Below are 26,153 nucleotides of genomic sequence, written 5' to 3'. Positions count from 1 at the left end.
AACTGCCACCTCCAACATCCGTAAAGGGCATGAGAAGTTTCTTGGGTTACGCGGGGTTCTACCGGCATTTCATAAAGGATTCCAAAGTGGTGAACCCCTTGTGCAAGCTTTTGGAGAAAGATGTTAAATTTCACTTAAATGATGATTGCATAAGAGCATTTGAATTGCTCAAGTTCAAGTTCACAACTACTCTCATTATCACCGCTCCTAATTGGAGCATTCCTTTTGAGCTCATGTGTGATGCTAGTAACGTAGCGGTTAGAGCAGTTTTGGGACAACGTATCAACAAGATTTTCCATCCGATCTACTATGCTAGTAAGACCATGAATGATGCCCAAGTCAATTACACCTTTACCGAAAAGGAGCTCCTAGCCATTATGTTTGCTATTGAGAAGTTTCACCCGTACTTGATGGGTGCAAAAGTGATTGTCCACATAGATCATGGGGCACTTCTTTATCTTATGAGCAAAAAATATTCCAAAGCCCGATTGATGCGATGGGTGCTTTTGTTGCAAAAGTTTGATATAGACATCCAAGACCGGAAAGGGAGTGAAAATCAAGTAATGGACCACTTGTCTCGTTTGGAGAAGGAGGGGGGCCGCATGATGGACTTGAAATCAATGACTCTTTCCCTGATGAGCAAATCTTGGCTATTTCAATGAAAGAGGTGCCATGGTTCGCGGATCTAGAAAAGTTTCTTGTAGAGGATTTTGTAGGAATATTTCCGTAGGTCACAAATTACGTGCTCACAAATGGTATCATCCCGGATGAATTCTCTTCAAACCAAAGGAAGAAGCTCAAACGGTATTGTCAAGACTATTATTGGGACGAACCGTACCTCTTTCGGATTTGCACAGATGGGGTAATTAGAAGATGTGTACCGGATGAAGAGCAAAATGTTATTCTTGAGGCTTGTCACTCTTCGCCTTATGGTGGTCACCATGGCGGAGCAAGAACGATGGCTAAAGTGCTAAGTTGCGATTTCTATTGGCCCACTCTCTACAAATATGCAAGTGATATGGTGAAAAGATGTGATGAATGCCAACGGGCCAGTGGAATCTCGAAGAAGAATGAAATGCCTCTCACTACCATTTTGGAGATTGATATCTTTGATGTGTGGGGTATTGACTTCATGGGTCCCTTTGTGAGTTCTTGTGGAAACACCTAAATCTTGGTCGCGGTTGATTATGTGTCTAAATGGGTTGAGGCCATTGCTCTACCCAACAATGAAGCGAGAAATATGGTGGCATTTTTGAAGAAGAATATTTTCACAATATTTGGTACCCCACGGGCTATCATAAGTGATGAGGGGTCGCATTTTTGCAACAAAACTTCCAAGTATGGTGTCACTCAAAAAGTCACGACTCCTATCATCCACAAGCAATCGGTCAAGTGGAAGTCGCCAACCGGGAGATAAAGAGTATCTTGTCTAAAGCAGTGAATGCTAACCGGACGGATTAGTCAAAGAAGCTTGATGATGCACTATGGGTTATCAGACTGCTTTCAAAACTCCTATCGTGATGTCTCCATACCGGTTGGTGTTTGGAAAAGCTTGTCATCTTCTGGTGGAACTCGAGCACAAAGCCATGTGGGCTTTAAAGAAGTTAAATCTTGATTGGGATGAAGCCGCTAACTTGTGGGTTGAACAATTGAATCAATTAGATGAGTTTTGGTACCATGCATATGCAAGTTCGTCCGTGTATAAAGAGAGAATGAAGCACCTTCATGACAAATACATTCGAAACAAGTAGTTCAAGATGGGAGATCTTGTTTTGTTGTTCAACTCACGATTGAAGATGTTTACCGGAAAACTGATATCCAAATGGAGTGGTCCCTTTGAAATTGTGAGTGTGACACCTTTTGGTGCATTAGACTTGAAGAACAAAAATGATGAGGTATTCCAAGTCAATGGTCACCGGGTGAAGCATTATTTGGGACAAGCTAATGATGGCCATGTGGTGGCAGTGATTCATTTGAAGTGATGGTAATCTGTGTCGTGTCGCGACGTTAAATCAGGCGCTTGTTGGGAGGTAACCCATGTTTCTTTTTTGTTCTTTTCTTCTTCTTTAGATAGGTCTTATTTTGTGCTAACTGGATTTGAAGTGTGTTGCAGAAATGAATGTGCTTTACAGGAAATGTGCTCGGAAAAATTAGCTAAGTAAGGAAAAAGGGCGGACCGCACAATTTTGAATGCTACAGAAGAAGGCAATTGCGGCCGCACAATTCTTGTGTGAACCGCACAAATTGAGATGGAAAAATGCAAACTCTCTAAAGTTTGTTTGTCTGAGAAACAGCCAAAGTGTGGCCGCACAAAAAATTCTGCGGTCCGCACCAAAATCTGTGGCCGCATAGCTAAGTATGCGGACCGTAGATCATCAAAGGAAAGTGAACCTCCAGGTAGCAGAGTGCGGACCGCAGAAGGATTTCTATGGCTGCACTTGTCTCGTTGTTCATTAGCCAGATCCTTTTTGTATAAATAGTAATTCTAAGGCTACTGTACAAACTTTTCATTCTCTGAGCAGTTAAAAGGGCTAAAACTGTTCACACATCTGTTCACTCATCTAACACCTAGATACACATCTGTGATCATTCTTTAGTACTGCTTCATCACTGGTATGTTCAAATCATTTCTAGGATTCTTTACTTTTCTTAGTTTAGTTTACAATTTGTTAGTTATTTTAGACCATTTGTCATTAGAAGTCAATTTTCTATCCATGTGGGGTGTAAATTATGTGGGTCAACTCCTAATTGCTATTTGGGGAATAAGTATCCTGATTATCATGTTTAATTGTTATTACCAAGTCCAATTTGTACATAAATTGAAACCCTTAAACAATCTGCCCGACCTAATTTTGAAATCTATGACATCACAAGAAATTATGTGGTCTGCAGAAGTGTTGACTAGGGCAGTTGGTAAGGCAATAATGTGTGAACCGCACTTACAATTGTGCATACCACAGTAATCTCATCGCGGCTGCAGAAAAGTGTGCGGCCACAGATCAGGCCAATCTCTGTCTTCAGAGAGTTGCCATTTTGAGGTACTCATAGTGCGGCCGCACTTGCAATTGTGCGAACCGCACTTCAGATGAGCGGTCGCACTCAAAATTGTACGGACCGCAGTTTCATCTGTACAGCCGTAAGTCCAAATTGTGCGGTCCACACAACCCAGGCTGCAGCCGCACTTGCAATTATGAGGACCGCACTTCCCTTCACTGCAAACATATTTTGTTCTGTGAATGTCCATTTATCTGCACTTGAACTAGAACTGACTCCTGCTGCTATTTGTTACAGAAAATGGTTAGATCACGGGGTCGTGGTGATACATCAAAGGGGAGGGGTGAACCTTCCAGAGGAAGAGGAAAAAGCAATTTACCCCTCGTCCTCCAAAGGGTAATCAGTAAGAAAGCCACAACAGGCTGGGAAAGACAGCCCGAGCCTTCCGAGTCTAGTTCATATGTCCCATCTCGGGAAGCGTCGGAGGGTGACTCATTGCAAGAGCAGCCTGTTGTTCAATCACAGCCACATGGCAGATACCAACTTAGAGACGAGCCTTCCTCATCTGAGAGAACTTCCGAGGGTTCGGAAGATGACAGTCAGGCTTCAGAGCCCTCATCCACACATGCCCCCGACGCAGCTGCTACTACAGTGGATGTTGATGATATTCCGGATGATGGCCGAGGGGGTGATACCAGAGTTTTCGGCCTTGATAGGTCAAAAAATAAAGAGATTTGGGATGATAGGTTTGTTAGTCTGGCTGTTTTCACAAGATTTTGAGAGTGGTGGCCAGTGAGATCACCCACTCTTGACAAATACAACTCGGTAGTGTTGAGACAGTTCCGGGAGTGGAAGGGGTAGATGTGGTTCACCAAAAGTGTGGTAGCAAGGAATACTTGGTCCGAGAATTTTACGCCAATGTGGCGCACATAAAGAAAGGGACCAAGGTAACAAAAGTGAGAAATCTAAAGGTGAGATTCGATCAGAGCACACTGAACACATATTTAAGGTTTGAGGATGTGGAGCATGTGCAATACCTGGAAAAGTTAGCACTGGGAGATGCAGTTCGACCATGGCTAACTGAGATTCTTGCAGCTCTGGGGCCGCCTCTAGCATGGATCACAACAGGGGTTCCCATTCAGTGGAACACCCTAAATTTTGAGGCAAATGGATGGCAAACATTCGTGTGTAGCAGACTTGACCCGTGCCAAAATAAAACAAATCTTCCAATTCTGCGGGCAGTGCTAGTCACCTCTATCATGGCCGGGTACCCAATCAATGTGGGTGTCGTGATGTCGGCAAGCATGTATGTGGTCGCCAGGCAAGGTGACACCTCCTACCCGTATCCCAACACTATCACTAAGTACCTTACGGATGCGGGGGTGGAGCCGAGGTATTTTGATACCAAGGTGCGGGCGAAGAAGCCTTTCTCATGGTATTCTTTGATGGGTGGTGGAAACCCAAAGAAAAAAGGTCAATCCTCTACTACTGCAGGCCAGTCTGATGAGCCCACTGGGGTAGCTACTGAGACAATTGGCATGCCATCTACTTCAGTAGAGCCTTCTGATGGTGAAGCAGCTATGCCTCCACCTCCTTCTTCGGGCCCTTCAACATCAGTGCCTTCCACATCGGCTTTGAAGCCGGTGCCTATGCCCGCTCATCTACTATCTGAGTTGCGAGTCTCCCAAACACTGGCGAGCCTTAACAACTGGATGTCGGCAGCCACTGCTAAGCTGTTTGACATATCCAGTGTTTTTGCAGGACAGTCATCCACTCCAGCACCCCAGATTGAGGATGCATTGAAGAAGATCTTGGAGAACTAGACCAACATCATGTATACCTTGGTAGCACATGGAACAGTGATTAAGGGAGCTGAGGAAGCAGGTAAAGAAAATGAAGAAATCCTAGGCATCCAGGAAATCAGTTGACAGGCTAAGGAGAGAGGTAACCAAGATAGAAGCAGTTGGTGATCTTCCATTTGATATGCTCATAGGGTCAGACCCACCAGCACTAGCAGATCCAGCAGCACCATCAGCTCCAGTGGTACCAACTGTCCAGTCTGAAGAGTCAGACCTGGCTGCCGACACTGCTGAGGTAGTGCGCCAGATGTTTACCAACCCAGTTACTCCCAGACCCGATGATATGAGATCCAGTTAGAGGAGACTGAGGGCGGTGACGCTGCTATGGATACGGAGATGTCCAAGTCCACACAGGGAGTCTTTGTGACTCTTGCCCTTCTTTATTCTTGTTTTGATTAAGCATTGAGGACAATGCTTATTTTTATTCGAGGGCTGGAGTTATTTGCTATTTGGATGACTTTTAGACATTTGGTTTGTAATAACTGATAATATTTTATTCTTTCCCTTTTTTCTGTATATATACTCTCTTTGTTCTCTCTTGATGTATATATTCTCTCTTTTCCTCTCTCATTATGTATATTCATTATACTTTCAGTAGTTTGCTTTTTAGCTTCTTTATTATGTTTTCTTATTAGTCTATGTTTAATCTAGTAGCTTCTTTTTATGTTTTAGTGAACAAAAAGCCTTTGGTTTTCTTAATTCCACGGTACTTTCCAAAGGTAATTTTTGTGTGAACCGGGTGACTCTTCCCAACGATGGATGGCGTGACAACCTTCTTAAGGGATTGAGTCTGTTTTTGGTGTTTAGATAAGAATAGTAGTAATAATGAATAAAAAGACCTAATTGAGTCAGGCTCGAAGAGTCAAACATGCTTCACTTGGTACCAACACACTTAACTACGTGCTTATGGTTAAAAATAAGTTTTTTGGAAAGAAATAGCTCTAGTTAGCGACCTTGTGACTCTTGTGTTGACTTAGGCAATCATCGAGTGGTTTAGTCGAACCATAGTGATTTTCAATCTTAAATATGGTCGTTGTGGGCCCTCGACTCTATCCGCTTTAACAATCCAGCTGCGTAAGAAGTGAGATATTGTTAGTGAAAGTCCAAGTACCCGTGCAAATGGTCTAAAACTTGTCCCGATTGTGTTTCTAGGCGAAATTTTAAGTTTTGCTTGCCTTGAGAAGTGATTTTAGGCTCTCCTTGACCCGTTTGAAATTTTCTATGGCCCACCAAAGTTGTTGTCCCTAGTCAACCCAGTTGAGCCTAAAACCTTTCTCATTTGATTACCACGCTACAAGCCTTTACCTGTTTTGTTGTGACTCTCTCTTGGCACCCGGGCTTTCCTTAACACTCTTGTGAAACAATTGGCTAAAAACGTAAGTTTGGGAGAGAGACGAGGAGTTTGAAAAAAAAAGTATAAAGGCAAAAGAGAAAATAATTGAAGAGAAGGAAAGGCAAGAAAAAGAAAGAACAAAAAAGAAAAATGCAAAAAGAAAGTGAATAAGTTGAAAAGTTGAAGGGATTCAAAGAAAAGTAATGATGCAAAGCATGGAAAAAGCGAAGAAGAAGAAAATGAATAACATGGCCAAGAAAGAGTGATGTTAAGTCTCTCTAGTTTCTCTAAGGAAAAGAAAATGCTTCAAAGAGTTGGCAAATGCATGAGCCGATTAAAAAAAATGGAGTGCTTAAGAAAAGATGAACCTGTTCTATCATAGCTTATCCAACCTTATTCCAAAAGCCCTACGTGACATAAAGCCGAGCAAGCTTACATTAGTGGTGATTCACATGAGGGGCAAGACTATTGTACTTAAAGCCGTACTTGCGACATTCTTTTGAGAGAGATGGGTGAACCTTTCACAAACCTGTGAATTGAGTGCTATATTCTTAAGTGAGATAGGCAAAAGGAGAGTAGAGGAGGAGGAGTTTGGGATCCACAATGACCTACATATAAGAGCGAGTTTCCTTGATGAATAAAGTCAACTCTTGATGCTCAAGTATCACATTAGCACTATTCATGCTTAAACGTTTAACTTGTTGCCTTGTTGATAATTCATAAGTGTCGTGGTTAATTGTTGGTCCCAATTGATGTGTGATTGATTCACCTTTGATTATCAGGAATGGCTCTTAACTTGTGGAGGTGAGAATCATCTTATTTGCCTAAGGACAAGCAAAAGCTTAAGTTTGGGGAGTTGAAAAGTGGGGATTTTGACTAATTATTAGCTCCTTTTTACTTTCGTTTTAGTCCATAAGTGCTTAATTGTGTTCCCGAAAACTGATAAAATATGCTTAATTGCAGGAATGTTGGAAGATGAGCTCCAAAGATAAAATCCACTTCCAAGAAGGAGTAATCTGAACTTAAAGACAAAACCAGCACAAAAGCTCAAAGTGCGGTCCGCAGAATACTATTTGCGGCCGCAGGTCATGAAGCAATTCCTTCAGAGAAGGTTGCTAGATGCGGACCGCAAATGAAATTGTGCGGCCACGGAAACTAGGTAAAATCCAAAGTTCAGAGAACCTGCATCTCAAGTTTAACAAGAGTGCAGACCGCACAATTATTGTGCGGCCACAACCACATTTGTGTGGACCGCAGAAGAGCATGGCGCGGCCGCAGACATATTTTGCTGTCCATAGAAAGAGAGAAGTGCAGCCGCAGTTCAGAATTGTGCGGCCGCAAGTTTCCAATCTTGTTAGGCTGAAGCAAAGTGCAGACCGCACATGGAATTGTGCGGCCGCAGAACCCCCAAAAGAGCATTTTTGTCCAAAAATTTTAGCACTATATAAATAGAAGAGTTTCACTTTTTTTAGTTAACATTTGACATCAGCAGCCACACTAGACGGTTTCTTTTGCTCTTTTTAGTAGTTTTTGCTATTTTGAGCTTTTTGAATAGTGATTTCATCATTTTAATTATCGATATGGGTTTAATTATCACTTCTTCTTTTTCTTCCAATTCAAGCATGAGTAGCTAGATTTTCACTAGGGTTGTGACCGAACCCTAGTGTGTAAACTTAATGGGTATTTGATTTATTACTTGTTTATGGTTGAGTGTTGATTATCTAGTCTAGTTCTTGATTTTATGTGAAGAATTAATGGTTGCAAATATTATTTCATGCCTATTTGACTTGGTCTCTACTTGAGAAAGAGAGACATAGTCTAGAAAAACTTGGCTAGCAAGAAATTGGGACAATCGAGAGATTGATAAGCCCAATTAAAGGGTTGAACCTAGAGATAGTAAAACCCGACTTGAGTTTTTTATCAACTGTTTTGTTCAATACCCATTTGGACTTGAGAAAGCCAAATTGGGCAAAACCACTCTCTAACCAAGAGGTAGTGAGTGGGTACTTGAGTGTTGATAGCTACAATACACCTCGACCAATAAAACAAGCTTTAAAGTTTATAACCCATTAGGCAAACACCTAGGTGAAGGTCATAGCCCTATGCCTTTTATATCATTTGAAAAAACAACCAAAAACATTTTCCTAGTTTTATTTTTTAAATCGCAATCATAGTTTAATTTAGATTTTCAAACAAAATCAATTATTGCGGAAGTGCAAATTTAGATATACAAACTCACACGCTAAGATATATACTATAACACCCATTCACATAACTCCCTGCGGAATTCGACCCGACTCGTATTGGGTATTACTATTGCATCGACCATTTTTATATCCTCAAATAGAGGAGTGAAATTGGACAAGATCAGGGGGAAAAACATGCCCAACTAGAAGAGAAGTATAGGATAACTATCGAGCATAATAGACTCTTTAGTTCAACTTTCCACGACCTTGATGTTAGCCTCAGATCCGTTAGATCCGCTTGAGAAAGCCTTTCTGCCGAGGTAACCCAACTCAAAGAAGAACTTAAGCGCCGAGCGGCTTCCCTCGTCGTTGAGAAAACTTACGCTATGTACAGCATGAGGAGAAAACCCTTAGAAGATTCCAAAAGCTGGTATCATTGTCTTTGATGCTGAAATTGCTAAGGCTCGTGAGTTTGAGTTGGCTGCTAAAAACGGTCTCCCGAGAGAGCCTGCTGCTTCCGGTTCTTCCGGTTCAAACTTCGGGAACTGAAGAGGAAGTGGAAGACGAAAATGTTGAAGGCCAAACTGGTGAATGCCAAAATGTTAAGCCATTAGCAGATCTATCCACTTCCCCGGGGGGCGCATACACTTCTCTTCCTCCGGGTTCCAGAGATGCTGCAGTTTAGCTTCTTCTTCTTTTTCCAATTCTTGTATCTATGCCACTTTGGCATGTTATTGTAAATAAAAAATATTTTTGCTCAAGTATTGTTTGAGTCTTTCCTTCGTTTGAACATTTATGCAAGTTTTAGTATTTACATTATCTTCTTTTTGCTTAAGATTTTTGTGCAAGTTTTACTATTTGCATCTTATTATGTGAAGCCTTGGATGTATTTTTCCTGAAAGCATTTTTATTCCGGGCATGAGTTCTTCTGAAATCAACCCTTTAACATGAGGGCTTCTATAAGTATTTGCGCAAATTCATTTTTTTGCGTCCTTTCATGTACGGCTTCGGGTGTATCTTTCCCCGAAGGCATTTTGTTTTCGGGCATAAATTCTCCCGAAACCAACCCTTTAACATGAGGATTTTTATAAGAGAGGGCCCCTTATGTTTAGGATGCTCTTGAAGAGGACGTCTGTTGTTCATTACAACACTAGCATTTGAAGTACTTGTTTAACTTTCAAATGACAAAGTTAATTTATCGTTCACACAAGAAATAAGATAAAAACAAAAGGACTTCATTTTATTCCTTCTATTTTCAAAAAATACATAAGCATTTGTTATGCTGAAAAAAGAAATTGCTATTACTTGTGGGTAACTTGTACAACTTGTTTCTACAGGGTTGGTCGCGCAGTCCCCGGTCCCGATGATACAACTATATTTCCGATTTTCGCTTTCCGGTTGATATGGCAGTCATTGTTACTGTATCCTCATATCGTTCCCTCAGTGTTCAAATGTGAAGAATGTGAATTGGAGCACTGGAAGCCTTGTACCTTCGAGGATCTCACTAATGAATTGCTAGATAATCCTTAACTCGGTAACATACTTTACGTCCCTCAAAAATTCATATTGTCGACGAAGGACTATCTAACAACCCTCTAGTGGTTTGTACTTATGAACGGTCGATTAACCTTTGTTCGATAGCAAACTTAACTTTCCGGTGAGAATTTTTCTATAGAGCAAAAGATTATCTAACCGTCCTAGAGTGGATCTTTGCTTGTGCGCCTTGTTATTAATTGTTGCTGTTGGAGCTTTCTTCATAGTATGCTTTCTGTTGCTGCCTCGTTAAAAACCTTGCTAGAAAAACCTAATTGGGACAAAAACTGGACGAAGGGAAAAAAAGTGCAGCACATGCTTTCAGTTCAGGTGATGTTCGTCAGCAATAATATCTTTTGAAGTGTGTCACTTTCCAGTTGCTTGGCAACTTTTCTCCATCTTGCTTCTCCAATTCATATGAACCTTTCCCGGTGACAACTGAAACCCGGTAGGGGCCTTCCCATGTTGAACCTAACTTCTATGCGTTAAGCTCCCGAGTGCTTTGAGTTACTTTCCTTAGGACCAAGTCTCCTACTTTGAAATAACGGAGGTTGGCTCTTTGATTGTAATACTTCTCCATTCTCTACTTTTGGGCTGCCATTCTTACATGCGCCAAGTCCCTGCGCTCAGCGAGTAGCTCCAAATTGACTAACATTGCTTCATTGTTTGATTCTTCATCTTCTTGGAAATATCTCAAGATGGGTTCCCCTACTTCCACCGGGATTAAAGCTTTTGCCTCGTACACAAGGGAAAAGGGAGTTTCTCCTGTGCTCGATTTGGTCGTTGTTCGGTACGCCCATAAAACTCCGGTTAATTCCTCGAGCCAATTACCTTTAGCCTCTTCCAACCTTTTCTTGAGGTTTTATATAATCACTTTGTTCGTTGACTCCGCTTGACCATTTGCGTTCGGATTGTAGGGTAAAGATGTGATCCTTTTTATTTTTAAATTTTCGAGGAACTATTTGACTTTTGCACCGATAAATTATGGCCCATTATCCCATGATGTCTCTTTTGATATTCCGAACCTACAAATTATATTTTCCCATAGGAAATCCACCACTTCGCGCTCGCCGATCTTCTGATAAGAACTAGTTTCCACCCACTTAGAAAAATAGTCAGTCAAAATCAAATGAAATCTTACCTTTCCGGGGGCCGGCGGCAATGGCCCAACGATGTCCATCCCCCATTTCATGAACGGCCATTGGGACAGAACCCGGTTGATGTACCAGTGGTGTGTAGCATTGACACTTATCACACTTTCGTACAAAGTCTTTGGCAATTTGTTCCATGCGGGGCCAATAATATCCTTCCCTTACCAATTTCAGCACTAAGGAATCTACGCCTGGATGATTGCCGCATATCCCTTCGTGAACTTCTCACATAACATAGTTAGCTTCGGATTTCCCCAAGCATTGGGCCAGCGGGCCTTGGAAAGATTTTCTATACAGTTGGCCTCTCTTGAAGCTATATCGTGCTGCTTTCGCGCGCAGCGCCTGGTATGTTTTGGGAGTCTTCGGGAAACTTCATGTGCTCGAGATAATCGATGATTTCATTCCTCCAATCCCAGACCAAATTAGTCGCATTTACCTCATAGTAGCTATATGTATCTAAGACCAAGTTCATCAGTTGTACTACCATCCCGGACTCCGATCCTTTTATTTCTGTCGATGATCCATGGTTAGTCAATGCGTCTTCTTCTGCGTTATCTTCCCTCGGGATATGAGTAATCGACCACTCCCAAAATTGCGCCAATAGAGCCTGGACCTTTACCACGTATTGTTGTATGTGCTCCTCTTTGGTTTCAAAGATCCCGTAGACCTGATTTACCACAAGCTATGAGTCACATTTGATTTCGATGACCTTGGAATCAAGTCCCCGGGCCAGTTCGAGCCCTGGAATCAAAACCTCATACTCTGCTTCATTATTAGTTAAAGGGACAGTTCTGATGACTTGCCTTACGGTTTCCCCCAAAGGCGTGATTAATACTATACCAAGCCCAGACTCTTTTACATTGGAAGCTTCGTCCATAAATAAGGTCCAAACCCCCGATGTTGATTCCGACACCATTACTTCCTCTTGGTTACCAGAGGCAGTAATCCCGGACTGAAATTGGCGACAAATTCAGCCAAGACTTGTGACTTAATTGTAGTTCTTGGTTTATATTCTATGTCAAACTCACTCATTTCCATAGCCCATTTGGCCAATCTACCCGAGAGCTCGGGTTTGTGAAGGATGTTCCGCAAAGGGAAATTAGTCACCACGGCTATCGGGTGACATTGGAATTAGGGCCTCAGCTTCCGAGCGGCGACTATGAGACCTAAGGCCAGTTTCTCCAAATGTGGGTAGCGAGTTTCTGATCCCATTAAAATTTTACTAACGTAATAAATGGGAGATTGCATACCTTCGTCCTCACAGACTAAAACTGCACTTACTGCGACTTCCGAGACCGCGAGGTAGACTAACAGTGTTTCACCTTCTTTTGGTTTCGAAAGCAACGGAGGGCTTGACAAGTACCTTTTCAAATCTCTCAAAGCCTGCTCAAAGCTGCCAATCTCCTCGTGAGCCTTTGGACTTACTTCAGGATTGACAGTTGGTCTGGGATGTCTTTGATGGCCTTGATCTTATCGGGGTTTACCTCAATTTCCCTTTGCGATACCAGAAATCCCAGAAACTTACCAGAGCTGACCCCAAACGCGCATTTCTCGGGGTTAAGTTTCATATTTTGCTTTCTTAGGATGTCAAAAGTTTCTTGCAGATGTTTAAGATGATCACCTGCATTTAAAGACTTGACGAGCATATCGTCTATATAAACTTCCATAATTTTTCCTATTTGTTTTTCAAACATCTTGTTCACGAGCCGTTAATAAGTGGCTCCGGCGTTTGTCAACCCGAAGGGCATCCCATTATAGAAATATGTACCGAAATTTGTTATAAAGGAAGTCTTTTCCTGATCCACCGGGTTTATCTTAATTTGAGTGTACCCGGAATAAGCATCGAGGAAACTCATTAACTCGTGCCCGGCGTAGCATCAATAATTTGATCGATGTTTGGCAGTGGTAAAGAGTCTTTCGGTCACACCTTATTAAAATCTTTATAATCTACACACATGCTAAATTTATTATTCTTCTTAGGAACTACTACTACACTAGCTAGCCAGTCTGGATACTTTACCTCTCGGATTGAACCGATATTAATTAAGCGAGTTACCTCTTCCTTGGTGAATTTATTCATGGCTTTGGCAATAGAGAGTTTATTTTGTCTTACCGGAGGTATGTTGGGAACCAAATTTAACTTGTGTATGGCTACCTCCGTCGGGATACCTATCATATCCACATGCGACCATGCAAAATAATCGACATTAAATTTAAGAAATTTAATAAAGCCAGACCTAAGCTCGGGGTGCAGTCTTGTCCCCAAGTGGAATTTCCTTTCTAAGAACTCTTCGAACAATGCAACTTGATCAAGCTCTTCCACTGTGGATTTCATTGCCTCCATCTCTTCTGGAACCTGGATATACCTTGGCACTTGATAAAATTCTGACGTTTCTGTCCCTAATCTAACTTCATCTAGTTTGGGAGCGGGCACCGGTTCCTATAATTGTTATGCCGTGTGTTCCTTTCCTTTGCTACTGGAGATCGAAATTGCATTCATCTCCCCTGCTACCGGGTGGTCACCCCTTATCTGTTTAACTCTTTCGGGCATCGAAAACTTTAGCAGTTGATGATATGTTGATGGTACAGCTTTCATCTCGTGCAACCATGGCCTTTCCAGAATAATGTTATATCCCATATCACTATTTACCACTTCAAAAAGAGTTGTTTTCATTATTCCTTCAGCGTTTGTGGGTAACAAAATCTCTCCTCAGGTTGTCATGCTCGCGAGATTGAATCCGACGAAGAGTTTTGTGTCCAGAATGATGCTTCTGGTGAGTTTAGCTTGCTCCAATACTCTCCATTATATGATATTGGCGGAACTTCCTAGATCCACTATAACACGTTTAATCTTAAAATATAGCACATTTAAAGAAATTACCAGTGCATCATTGTGCGGCAGCAGCAATCCATCTGCGTCCTCCTTCGTGAAAGTGATATTGTCTTTGGCGACTTCCCGGAGCCTTTTGCTATGGTTTATTGGTACTTTTGTCTTTTTTGCTGCCGAAAAGGTGACCCCGTTGATCTCATTCCCCCCGAAGATCATGTTGATCATTTAGTGCAGGGGATCTTCTCCTACTTTCGAGGGTTTCGCGTTGTCCCGATTACGACCATATTTGTTCTTAGCTCGGTCACTCAAGAATTCTTTGAGATGACCATTCTTCAACAGTGTTGCCACTTCTTCCCGGAGGTGTCGGCAGTCCCCTGTCTGGTGGCTATTCGTCTCGTGCTATTCACACCACAAGGTGGGATCCTTCTGGCTAGGATCAGATCTCATTGGTTTCAGGAACCGTGCTCATTTGATGTTTCTCATGGCTGACACCAACTCTACTACACTGACGTCAAAATTCTTTTTTGATTTTTCTCTGTTCTACTCCTGTCTTTTTATCGACGATGGAAAGCCAACCTGGTCATCTTCGATCCTTATCTTTGATTTGTACCGGTTGTGAACATCCGCTCAAGTCGTTGCTTGAAACTCAAGCAGGCTTTCCTTCAATTTCCGGGAAGCGTCTGAACTTCTCGGATTCAGTCCCTTAGTGAATGCTTCAGCCGCTCATTCATCCGGGACAGCCGGGAGCACCATTCTCTCCTTCTGGAATCGGGTAACGAACTCTCGTAGCAACTCGGTCTCTCCTTGCGCAATCCTAAATATGTCAGCCTTTCGGGACTGTACTTTTCTGGCCCCGGCATAAGCCTTAATAAAAGAGTCCGCGAGCATCTCAAAGGAGTTTATGGAATGCTCGAGTAACAGTGAATACCACGTCAAGGCTCCCCTTGTGAGAGTCTCTCCAAATTTCTTCAGCAAAACAGATTCAATTTCATGAGGAGCTAAATCATTTCCCTTCACCGCCATTGTATAGGTGGTAATATGCTCATGAGGGTCCGAAGTTCCGTCATACATTGGCAAATCAGGCATTTTAAACCGCTTCGGGATTAATTCCGATGAAGCACTTGGCTTGTATGGCAACTGAGTATACTTCTTTGAGTCCGGACCTTTCAGCACCAGTGGTGTGCTAGAGATTTGGTCCATGCGGGCGGTCACTTCCCTCATAAACCGTAAGATTTCATTCTTGAAGGGATCATTTTCATTATTGGGGCCGGATCCTCCCCCATCCCCATCCCCATCAGAGCCAACTTCGCCCATCGGGGTGTTGTTATCGACCCTCTACGTTGTTTAATTCGCGGGAGCACCGGGAGGAACCAGATCTCCTCTATTCGCATTATTTTAAGCCTCGACAGTGCCTGCTTCAACTCCGTCATAACCTTATTCTGTCGCGTGAGGTGTCCTAGAATGATCGCATGTTGTTCTTGTAGGACCCTTACAGCGTCAATGACATGTTCCTCCTCAACATCATCGAAAGTTGTCTCCCGAACATGTCGAGGATATTGCCTGTCATGCACCGGCGTGTCGTCATTCCCTTCGTTGTGGGTTTTTTTGATTGAGTCCTCGAAATGAGGTTGATCCCCTCGAACCACGGGATTGTGCTTGTTGTTAACACCGTTATCTGCCATTTCTTATAATTTTTCTAAGACAAAATAATCAAAACTCGTTAGTAGAAAAGGCAAGGATCAACTTAATTGCACGACTGTCTAGGCCCCACGGTGGGCGCCAAACTGTTTACCCGTAAAACGGTACAGTTGAATTTATACGTGATTTCTAGACAAGTGAATTAATTCGATCTTGAAATAATAATATAATTGAAGAAATATATAACACTTAGCCTTGATAGGAAGACGAAATGATAGAAATAAAGACTCTGGTAGTGAAGATTCGGGGCGCAACAGTAATAAGAACAAGAACAGAAAATAAGAAGGTAAAATTGAATAGAGCTTTGAGTAGATTGTAGTATCAGTTTTGCCAGAACATTCGTGTCCTTACAATGATAACAAAATTCACTATTTATAGCTATGTCTAGGAAATGAGGTCCTAGGATCGTGCCCTTCTTTAATGTCAATTATGATGGCCATTGATGTTGATTTAACGGTGAGCATAAATGTCAAATTCCTTGTAACAGGAAACGTACTTAATGCTGTGGAATATTATCCATTAAATACTACCGGGCGAAGAGTATTTATTGCATCCTTATGAGTGTTATTCTTTTCGGTGTCAGACGGGACCGTTGCCTTCGATTTTGGCTATCCCCATCTTAAGTTCCACGTGTCCTTCTTTTGGGTGGCCACATAGCATTAGCATATTTTACCCTATACAAAATCTATGCACGAGCTTATGCAAACAGAGTTAAAGGCGGTAGATAGCCTGGTTCCTATATATAAGTCATGATTAACAAGAATTTATAATCGAACTTCGACAAATTGAAATGGAAGGGGTATAATTTTGTGCAAATATTTTCCTATGACGCAACATCATATTCCAATCAAATAAGCACTATCACTAATACTCCATCCGTTCTAATTTATGTGAACATGTTTGACTGGACATGAAGTTTAAGAAAAAAATGAAGATTTTTGGAATTTGTGGTCCTAAACAAGTCAAAAAGGGGTCCAGAGTATTTGTGTGATTATAAAAGTTTCTCATTAATGGTAGAATTGGAAGTTTAAGCTAAATTATTTTCAAAATTATAAAAAAATCATTCTTTTTGAAACGGACCAAAAAGAAAATAGGTTCACGTAGAACGGAGGGAGTACTAATTGACGTAGAATTTCGTAGAAGTTTCAGCTTATATATGAATGAAAGGCAAATATGGGGAAAATTATAGGCCTTAATTGAACGCGTTAACAATCACATCAATTTTTCGCCTGCTTTTTACTACGTGATGTTGACAACGATAGCCTCCTTGTAATTTCATCGTTAACATAATTCAACAATTTCTTTTCTATATAATCTTCCTTCTGTTGATTAAAAAAAAGTCTCCCTTCCATTGATGAAAAATTGATACAAAAAGACCAAGTCTTCCTTCCACTGCTTCTGATTCTTTCTTTTCACACTCCACAATTTCCACCCTTTTGGCGCCCTCACACATGACCTATGATCCACATACAAAAGTAACAAACACCAAACCAATTTTCTACTATAATATATATTTAACAATCACACGCCACAAATTTTAATCACATGATATTCTATAAAAGTCCAATGATTGTCTTCTTCTAGCTATCTTAATCACTTTTCCAGCAATACAAGAAACTATAAAACAAATATTATCTTTCCCCTTATAAGTTACATCACTTAATTTATTTAGTAGATCTCACTTTGCTTTATTCATTTTTCTCTTCCATACACACCATCACCATTTTATTAACAAACTTTAATTACTTATGGATATATTCCGCAAAGCCAAGGCTGTTAGATTCAAGAGTCATCTAGACAAGTACCTAGTAGCCGATGATGATCAAGAAAACACTCGTCAGAGCCGCAACGGTTCGTCGAAAAAATCACGGTGGCTAGTGGAACTTGTCGAAGGAAATAGCCACCTTATCCGACTCAAGAGTTGTCATGGCAAGTACCTCATAGCTTCTGATGATTCATTTCTTCTTGGCATGACGGGAAACAAGGTTACTCAGACATCACCTGAAAATACGAACGACTTGAGAATTGAATGGGAACCAATAAGAGATGGATTTCAAGTGAAATTAAAGGCTTTTGGTGGAAGATTTTTACGTGCAAATGGAGGGACACCACCTTGGAGAAATTCTGTCACACATGATAGTCCTCACACTGCGTCTACGCATAACTGGATTTTATGGAATGTGGAGACTGTTGATATACCGGAAAATGAAATGTTGTCAGATTATTTATCGATGGTTTCGAGCTTTTCGTCGGTTTCCGATGAACTTTCCGGCTTGGAAATGGGATCTCCGGTCACGAGTACACGTTCAAGCTTCTCTTCCTCGCCAAAGATAGCAAAGGTATGTTTCTTAATTATATCGACTTAAGATTTTTTTTTCTTCTTCTTCTTTTTTCCTTTAGAGTAAAAAAGATTTTTAGAAGTCAACAAAAGTTACTACAATCTTTCGTAAATCAGTTATGTAGAGTTTATGAGTTACGTACAATCGTGGTTTATTAGCAAGAATAAATTAGGAACAAAATAAAGCTCTTTTTTCTTCTCCAACATGACAAGTAACCGTAAGGATAACGTGTAATATGAAGACAATTTGCGTGTGGCCCAACGATAGAAAATAAAAGAGGGAACAACATTAACACGTGAAGGTGTCTCCCTCCAGTTTATAATCAACAATTTTATTTACTTTTTTTTATTTTGGTTCAAAATAAGTGTCTATTTACATAATCAATAAGTAATTAATTTTATTTTTCAAAATTTGCCCTTATTTACATATTCAAGTGTGTCAAGGTAACAATTAATTAAAGTTAATTTAGTAAATACATCTTTTTTTCTCTAGGAGTTCGTATTTTCTTAATGAGTATGCCAAAGGTAAATTGGTCACTCATTGTGAACCAAAAGAGTATATACAATGTTAAAACATAAAATACTATAGCAAGATAATCAGAAATCTTTCGGTACTAGCATACGAAGGTGTCTTATTACTTGCATTAAATGCGTTCTTACAATATTAGAATATAAAATTCTACACAAAAATAATTAGAAATCCAATTACTACTTCATCCGGTTCACAATAAGTGATTTTTCGGATGTTTTCACACATATTAAGAAATTTACATTTTCACATTAATTAGCAATGAAATTGACCATATTAACATTTATTATCTCTTCACATAATCACTCCTAACACATACTCCAACATTATTTACTCCAAGGGCAATGTAGGAAAAAAATAATTAATTCATTCTTGAAATCTGAAAAAAATTACTTATTTAAAATGATAAAAAAATAATAATTAAAAAATCATTTATTGTGGACAGAATGGAATAACATATTATCACAAATTTATTTAAATTTAATGTCAAAATCTAACTCACGAGGTCAAGAATTGAAGATGTTTGTAAGTTGTTCAGGCCTCTCTTATCCCAATGTAAACCTATGATTCTCACATGTATTGGTCCGTCCTTTCAGCGTAATTGAAAAGGAATAGGGGTAGTCCCAAACACGAAATAACTAGCAACAATTTAAAGTTATGAGTAAGATTGAAAGTGCAACAATGATCTTTTTTAGGTGTTGTTTGGTTTGAAGATAAGTTATATTGAAATTAGTTATATTGGGATTAGTTATGCTGAAACTAGTTATGATAAGATTAGTCATTTTAGTGATATTTCTTATTAACTGTTTGGTATGTTGTGTTAATCCTCAAATTGTCAATTTTATTGATTTATCCTAGAATTACTATTCCACTCTCTAGTAGGTGTAAGTTATAATGATACTATTTTTAATCCTAGATAACTTATTCTAGAATTAATAACCAAATAACGGATTAGGTGATACTAAATTTTTATCTCAAAATTATTTTTGTCTATTCATCATACCAAACGAACCGTCGTAGAATGGACTTATATAATTAGATATGTGATAAGTAAGTAATAGAGTATGTTCTTCTCATTTCTGAAAGAGAAACTCAAAATTCTACAAGAAAAACGAATTAACCCAAGAACCGAACATATCCCTTTCTAATAGCTCGTTTGACAAAAAAAAGCACTTTTGGCCAAGCTTTTGAAAAAAAAAAAAATGTTTTTGAGGAGAAGTAGAAGCAGAAAAAAATACTTTCTCTCCAAAAATACTTTTTGAGAAGCACTTTTAAGAAAAATACATTTACAAAAAATATTCAAAAGCTTGACCAAACACTAATTACTGCTCAAAAGTACTTTTCAAATTAATTAGATAAACACAAACTGCTTACCAAAAATACTTCTCAAAATAAGCTGATTTTAGCTATTAAAGTCTACTTTTTTCACGGCCATCATATAGATCTCTTGGCTAGACTGTAGAGATCTAGAAGGTTCTAATTGCAAGCGAGCTTCCTAATTCCTCTCCTTTATCCTTGCATCTATTTAAAAAATATGAAATCCACTAGAAGCATGGGGCCGGTTTGGTTCTTCCATTAATACAATTTTTTTGGTTTTTTCTACCATTAATATAAAAAATTTAACGTGTAAATTAAATAATACGTAGTATGTCTACAGTAGACCACAGCATTTATGTAGAACAGGGCTGACCTATTTCATGAGTTGGAAGGTCAAACCTTTGACTATGAGTCAGCAGGGCTGCTAGATCTTATCCTTGAAAGTAATTATCATTAGAAACCTTGGTCGTTTAAAACAAAGCTTGTTTTTGTTCAACTACCTTTTCCCCAAGTTTTTTCTCATTCAGCAAAGATGGCTCAACAGTAAGGGACGTTTATATCAGCGTTTATATAATCTGAGTTGAAATTTTTCAAAAAGTGTTTTTTTTTGTAAAAGAAAATAATATTAAGGTTCCATTTGTTTGGAGTTTACAAAAAAACTTTGCAAAGCTCAGTTTAAGTTTTTAAAAGTAACTTTTTCTTTAAATAAAAATACACTCAATTTTTTAAATCTTTCAAAAATAAATTGAGGAGTTGGCCAATGGGGTCATATTCACATGATTCATATGCTGAAGTAATGGGTCCAGTTATTTATGTGACAAGGCCCCTAAACAGAAACATGACAGCTGAAAAAGTCTATATTTACTCACATGATAAACCTTAATTTAATCACGCGGTTGGATTATCCGTGTCGCAATTGCTTAACTGCCAATTTTCTTGGCTGGCGCCGCCTGTCAACTCTCATACCCTTGAATTATTCAAACACCAGTCTTTTATACTATATCAACTTGCTCAATAAATAAGACTATAAATACTGAAAAATATTATAACATCAACCCAATTGTCAACATTTCCAACTCTCTTAATAATCCTCTAATCTTCATATCGTATTCCAGAAATATTTGTTCAACTACTAACCTTGTTTCTATAAAACTTTAAACAGAGTAGTACTCCTGTGATAAAAAAAACAGCAATGGACCTCTTTTACAAGGCTAAAGCAGTACGCCTAAGAAGCTACCACGACAAGTACTTAACAGCAGAAGAAGATGAAGAAACAGTAATCCAAGATCGTGATGGTGCTTCCAAGAATGCAACATGGACAGTAGAATTCATCAACGATACTGCTGAAAAAAATACCATACGACTCAAGAGTCGTTATGGCAAGTACCTCACTGCTTCTAACCAGCGATTTCTCTTAGGAATGACGGGGAGAAAAGTGTTACAAACTCTGCCAAAAAGACTTGATTCTTCAGTTGAATGGGAACCCATTAGAGAAGGGAATCAAGTGAAGCTTAAGACAAGATATGGTCAGTTCTTGAGAGCTAATGATAATATTCCACCTTGGAGAAATTCAGTTACACATAATATACCTCATCGTACTTCAACTCAAGATTGGGTTTTGTGGGATGTTGATGTGGTCGAAATCTTGGTTCATTCTCCTGCTCCTAAGCCTCCTCCACCATTGATTCCTCACGAGGAATCGTTTGCTGCTTCTGAATCTAGTTCACCATCAATTGTTTCCTCAGCATCCCCGGCCAGCTTTTCTAGACAAGAGGTATTGTTATTTATCTCCAACTTTTGATGTTGAAGTTCATGGATATTTTGGTGGTTATGGTCGGGGCGGTGTCACGCTGGTTACGGGTTCGGTCTAACCCAGTATCTTTGGTCCAAACTGTATTTATCTTAAAATTCATTAACTATTATAAATTATTAATTTATAACACATTATTAACTTTTGTAACCAACTTTTTGCAACATTTTGAGTTTCATTCACCATTTTGAAACCTGGTTATCGATCTGAGATCGATGACTTAATTTAAAAAAGATGTTGAGAGATCTCCTTGGCTCACAAAGTGGCTTTAAGTGATAGGGAATTTTAATCTAAAGACAACATAGGAGATAGGGGAGTCAAAAGAAAGTCAGGATATGAAAAAAGCATCATTTCGGATCAAATGGACTTTTGTTATAAATGGCGGAATTTGACAGTTTACAACTTAGAGTAATTTTCAAAAATCAGAATATCAATTTTTCGCGAAATGAACTAATTTAGTCCAATCTAGCTCTGAAAACTAAGTCAAATTGACTCTTTATAAGTGAAAGTGCCATACAAGTTGGTATATATGGAGTTTCTACAATACTACTACTAGGCCTACTAAATTAGTTAAGGTCGGTTATATAAATCTTCGGTATTCATTTCGTTACATTGGCACATATATATTTCATTCCAACACTCAATAATTTATCTTTTCATAGAATTAGGGAATCTCTATTTTGTTATGGTATTGAAGCCTCCTTTTTTCTTGGCAGTCAGGAGAGTTTTTGGCTAGTTCATTGATGAAGTTTGGTGATGGGAGGTTGATTTATTATCATATTGCCGATGAATATGGAGAAATCAATGAGGGAGTGGAGGGGCTTTGCATACCTTTCAAGGGAAACAGTGTTGAGGAGCTGAGGAAGACATTGGAGGAAGAAACGGGGCTTGAGGACATTACTGTGTGTACTAAGAGTCCTTTGAATGGGAAGCTTTACCCTCTTCGTCTGCAGCTTCCTCCCAACAATGCAAATATGGATGTCATTGTTGTACCATCTGGCCTCATCTAAAGTGAGCTTTTTAACTTGTATTGACTTGGTTCCAATTTGTGAAATTTATAATCTTTACCTAGTTGAGGATTTGTTTCTATCTCTGTCTACTGTGCATCATGTTGGGAAAGGCTAAAGTTTAGGGGTTTGAGATTCTTGAGTGAAAAATATTATCTTTGAATCTGCATCTTGACAGCTGCTATTATCATTTAGTTACTGAGTTAAATATATGTAAGCCATTCAAGCAACCTGATTTCTTTGGAGTTTGGAGATGTTTTGTTATAGAGAATGCTAGTTTTTGGATTAACCGGGCGTATTAGGCATGTCAATATGCCTTCTGTTGTGACATGGATGTTACTAAGCTTAAGCTATTATGCAACATTACCTTGTAAATTGGTAAGATCAAGATCAAGTTTTATGATAGACGTTTTTTTCTGTTCACTTAAAGATTAACATTTTTTTGCATCTGATTTCATTCTTAACGAGTCTTCTTCCTTCTACTCTTCTTCTTAAGAGCAGCTGTTTGTACGGCCTTCTTTCCCCTATACATGCTATTAGTGCTGTTGAATTCAGAACTTGTTGAAACTTAATTAGTATAGTAGGATTCAGAATATTTGTTCACTCTGACAAATATTCATGCTGCTTGTACAGTGAACTGCAATTCTATGTGTGCTCATCAATCTGGTTAATTAGCTTTAATGCTGGTCATATTACCATTGATATTTCGACGTATCTCTAAACTTCTTGTTTTCGTGTATCAGTAGCAGGAGATTTTGCAAATACAAGGATGCCAATGTAGAGCAATTTGGAGGCACTACAATTGGTGCAACAGAACATCATATTTCTAGCATTTCGGTCAATGTGTGGGACAACCTATTCAGCCCTCAGTGTTTATAAAGCATGTACATATATTGTTTTGTGAAGAGAGTTGAAAGATAGTTGTCACTAGAGTAGGTAGTTTGGCAGATATATAGTTATATACCATATCTTAGCACTAAATAATGAAAAATGAAGGAGAATAGGTGGAAGAAGGGAGATTCTTTTAATTTTTTCCCCCTTCTCAGAGGGGGTGGAATTGTTTATTGAACTGAATTTTGTAGCTAGAGTTATATATCGTTTGGAGACTAGTTTGGCTGTAAATTCTTTATCATTGAGATCGAAATTTACCACTTTCTCTGGATTGTCCTCCAAAAGACTGCAAAAACCTTGAAAAGCAACATATGGAACATGGGCTTGCATACAGTTTGGCTAACTTGGTTCCCCTTCTCTAATAAGATCGTGACGAGAAGTGATCTTTTATTGGACTTCGACGATTAACTTCAACTTGTTTGAAATGTTGTTGCATGTCGTTTCATATCGTATTTTATTGTATTATTTGATGAATATAACGGTTTGATAGATTGTATCGTTTGTCGTTATTTCATGATGTCACGCACCAACAATATGAAAAATAAATTTACAACATTACTAAGAAAAAATAGAATATGGAGTAGAATTATTATATAAAAAAGTACGGCAAACGATAAAATATAATTATTTAATTAAAGGAGAGGCAAGATGAAAGAGAAAAGCAAGGAAACAACGCTACCGCACCAAATCCGTACGTTTTTCGTCATTATATAACAATGGACTTAACGATATGATACAATAAAATTTAAGTAACAATCAAAACAAACATTATATTTAAAGTAACAATACGATACAACACAATAGGTAACAACCATCCAAAAAAGTTGTAAAGCTACCTTAGAAGCAAAAAAAGACTAAAATTAGTCATTCAAAGATTATATATTGATGGGATTTTTACCTTCCTATAATACATATGAAACTTTATTACCCTTCCTAATCAAGTTTTAACTTAATTACATGGTTATATACAATTTACCAATTATATACAAATTAGTTTTAAATGAGTATCCTTTATATTAGGAATTGAATATAGAATCAGTCATTTCTCATCCTTATTCTCTCTCCCTCTTGCGCTCTCTCTCTCTCTCCTGCGCTCTCTCTCTCTCTCCGTCTCTCTGTCTCTCATTCTCTGTTCTTTCCCCAATTTTTCTTCCTCCGATGTCCTCTATTTTTTATTCTTTCATGTTATATATATTTTTAATGGAATTCATCAATGGATTTCAATCGTTTTACTATAGAGTTTTAACTTAACAATTTCCTTTCATGTTGTATAATTGATATTCAAATTGAAATTGTCAATCAATAAATTTTGAAGGTGTTTGACTCTCCACCATTGACAGCCATTAAAAAGCTTTGAAACTTGGAATTCGAATTTGGGTTTTCAAAAACCATTATTTGTTTGGATTGGGTGTTGTTGCAAACAATTGGAAATATTATTTGGAGTTTATATCTCAATTTTGAGGGTGTTTTGTGAATATTAGACTTGATTTTGGCTGAATTTCAGATTGAAACTCTAAGAAGAATAACACATGACATACAATATACTTATGAAATTGTAGTAAAGTTGCATTATAATTGTATGTAAATTGTATTTTGTTGAACTTATATTTTTTTTTTATTTGAATGTTGTACGAAAGTTGAAAAATAGTTGTATAATGTATGAATCGTTGTATAAAATTTGTATTTAAGTTGTCAATACTATCTTTTATATAAAGTTGTTGTTATGTATCAAAATTGTATTGAGAGAGAAAGTTTTGATTGGAATTTTAGAGAGGAAGAAGCACACACTACATACAATATACAAATCAGATACAAAATATATAAAATATACAAAAGTGACGAGCGCAAAACACACACTTAAATTATGCTCGCTAGTCAAAGATAGTATAGTATAATATCGTGTACACATGGATTGTATTTAAACAGTATTATCGTAGTTTGTAGCTAAAATGCTATCCATGAGGATCAACAATGGAGATATATATGAATTCTAACTACAAATAACTAAGAATCTAAAGCTATTGACTAATGACAATAGCAACAAAGGTAAGCAAGGAAGTTATCAATAGGAGAAAATATGGGCTGATAGGATAGGTGCTAGATAATTGTTCGGGATCTAACTCTAGATAATTCACTTCTAATGTTCAAGTGAGTCTCTCGAATTAACTTAATTATCAGTATATTTGTTTAATAGAAACTCCTCTCTCGATTAAGTCTCAATCTCACAATATGAACCAATTTAAGCTCGGTGAAGATATGCAAGAATTCATAATGGATTGGTCTTTAGGAGAACCTCTTTCGATTATCCTCCTAACTAGGTTTAATTAAGGATTCAACTGGCCTCTTTCGATTACTTCGAAGAATTTATGAACTCAACCAACAATATAGTGCAAATATATCACAAGTTATGCCTCTCTCGATTACAAGAACAAGTGAACATAGATGCAACAATTTAATCTTCCCAAAACGATTCAAATACATAAAAATAAAGTTACAATCCACAAACAACCATCAATACACCAAATTCATCAAAACTCAAAAGATTCTACTCCATAGACATGGAGAAGTTCTTCACAAATAAAATAAAAGTATAGGAAAACATAAATAGGTTAATAATAAGGTTCTACTCCATCAAAACCCAAAAGGTTCTACTCCATCAAATTGTATAATGTTAATT

At 38.5% G+C, this 26,153-nt stretch overlaps 1 protein-coding gene across 1 annotated transcript; it reads left to right on the top strand.

Annotated features, from left to right (window-relative positions):
- Positions 1-16,922: 16,922 nt before the first annotated feature.
- On the top strand, positions 16,923-23,747 carry LOC107819439 (uncharacterized). Its single transcript, XM_016645548.2, has 4 exons — positions 16,923-17,923; positions 20,931-21,542; positions 22,295-22,589; positions 23,329-23,747. Exons 1-3 carry the CDS (start codon positions 17,333-17,335, stop codon positions 22,586-22,588), a joined length of 1,497 nt encoding a protein of 498 aa, XP_016501034.2. The 5' UTR covers positions 16,923-17,332; the 3' UTR covers position 22,589; positions 23,329-23,747.
- Positions 23,748-26,153: the final 2,406 nt, after the last annotated feature.

Source organism: Nicotiana tabacum, chromosome 9, assembly GCF_000715075.1.
Source record: "Nicotiana tabacum cultivar K326 chromosome 9, ASM71507v2, whole genome shotgun sequence".
In the NCBI taxonomy this organism is placed as follows: Eukaryota; Viridiplantae; Streptophyta; class Magnoliopsida; order Solanales; family Solanaceae; genus Nicotiana; species Nicotiana tabacum.
The sequence above is the reverse complement of the archived record's forward strand: the minus strand, read 5'-3'. Positions and strand labels throughout refer to the sequence as shown.

Coding starts and splice junctions, on each gene's coding strand:
- LOC107819439 (XM_016645548.2), top strand. CDS start 17,333: ATGGATATATTCCGCAAAGCCAAGGCTGTTAGATTCAAGAGTCATCTA. Junction 17,924..20,930: donor CCTCGCCAAAGATAGCAAAG/GTATGTTTCTTA, acceptor AACTTTAAACAG/AGTAGTACTCCTGTGATAAA. Junction 21,543..22,294: donor CCAGCTTTTCTAGACAAGAG/GTATTGTTATTT, acceptor TTTTCTTGGCAG/TCAGGAGAGTTTTTGGCTAG.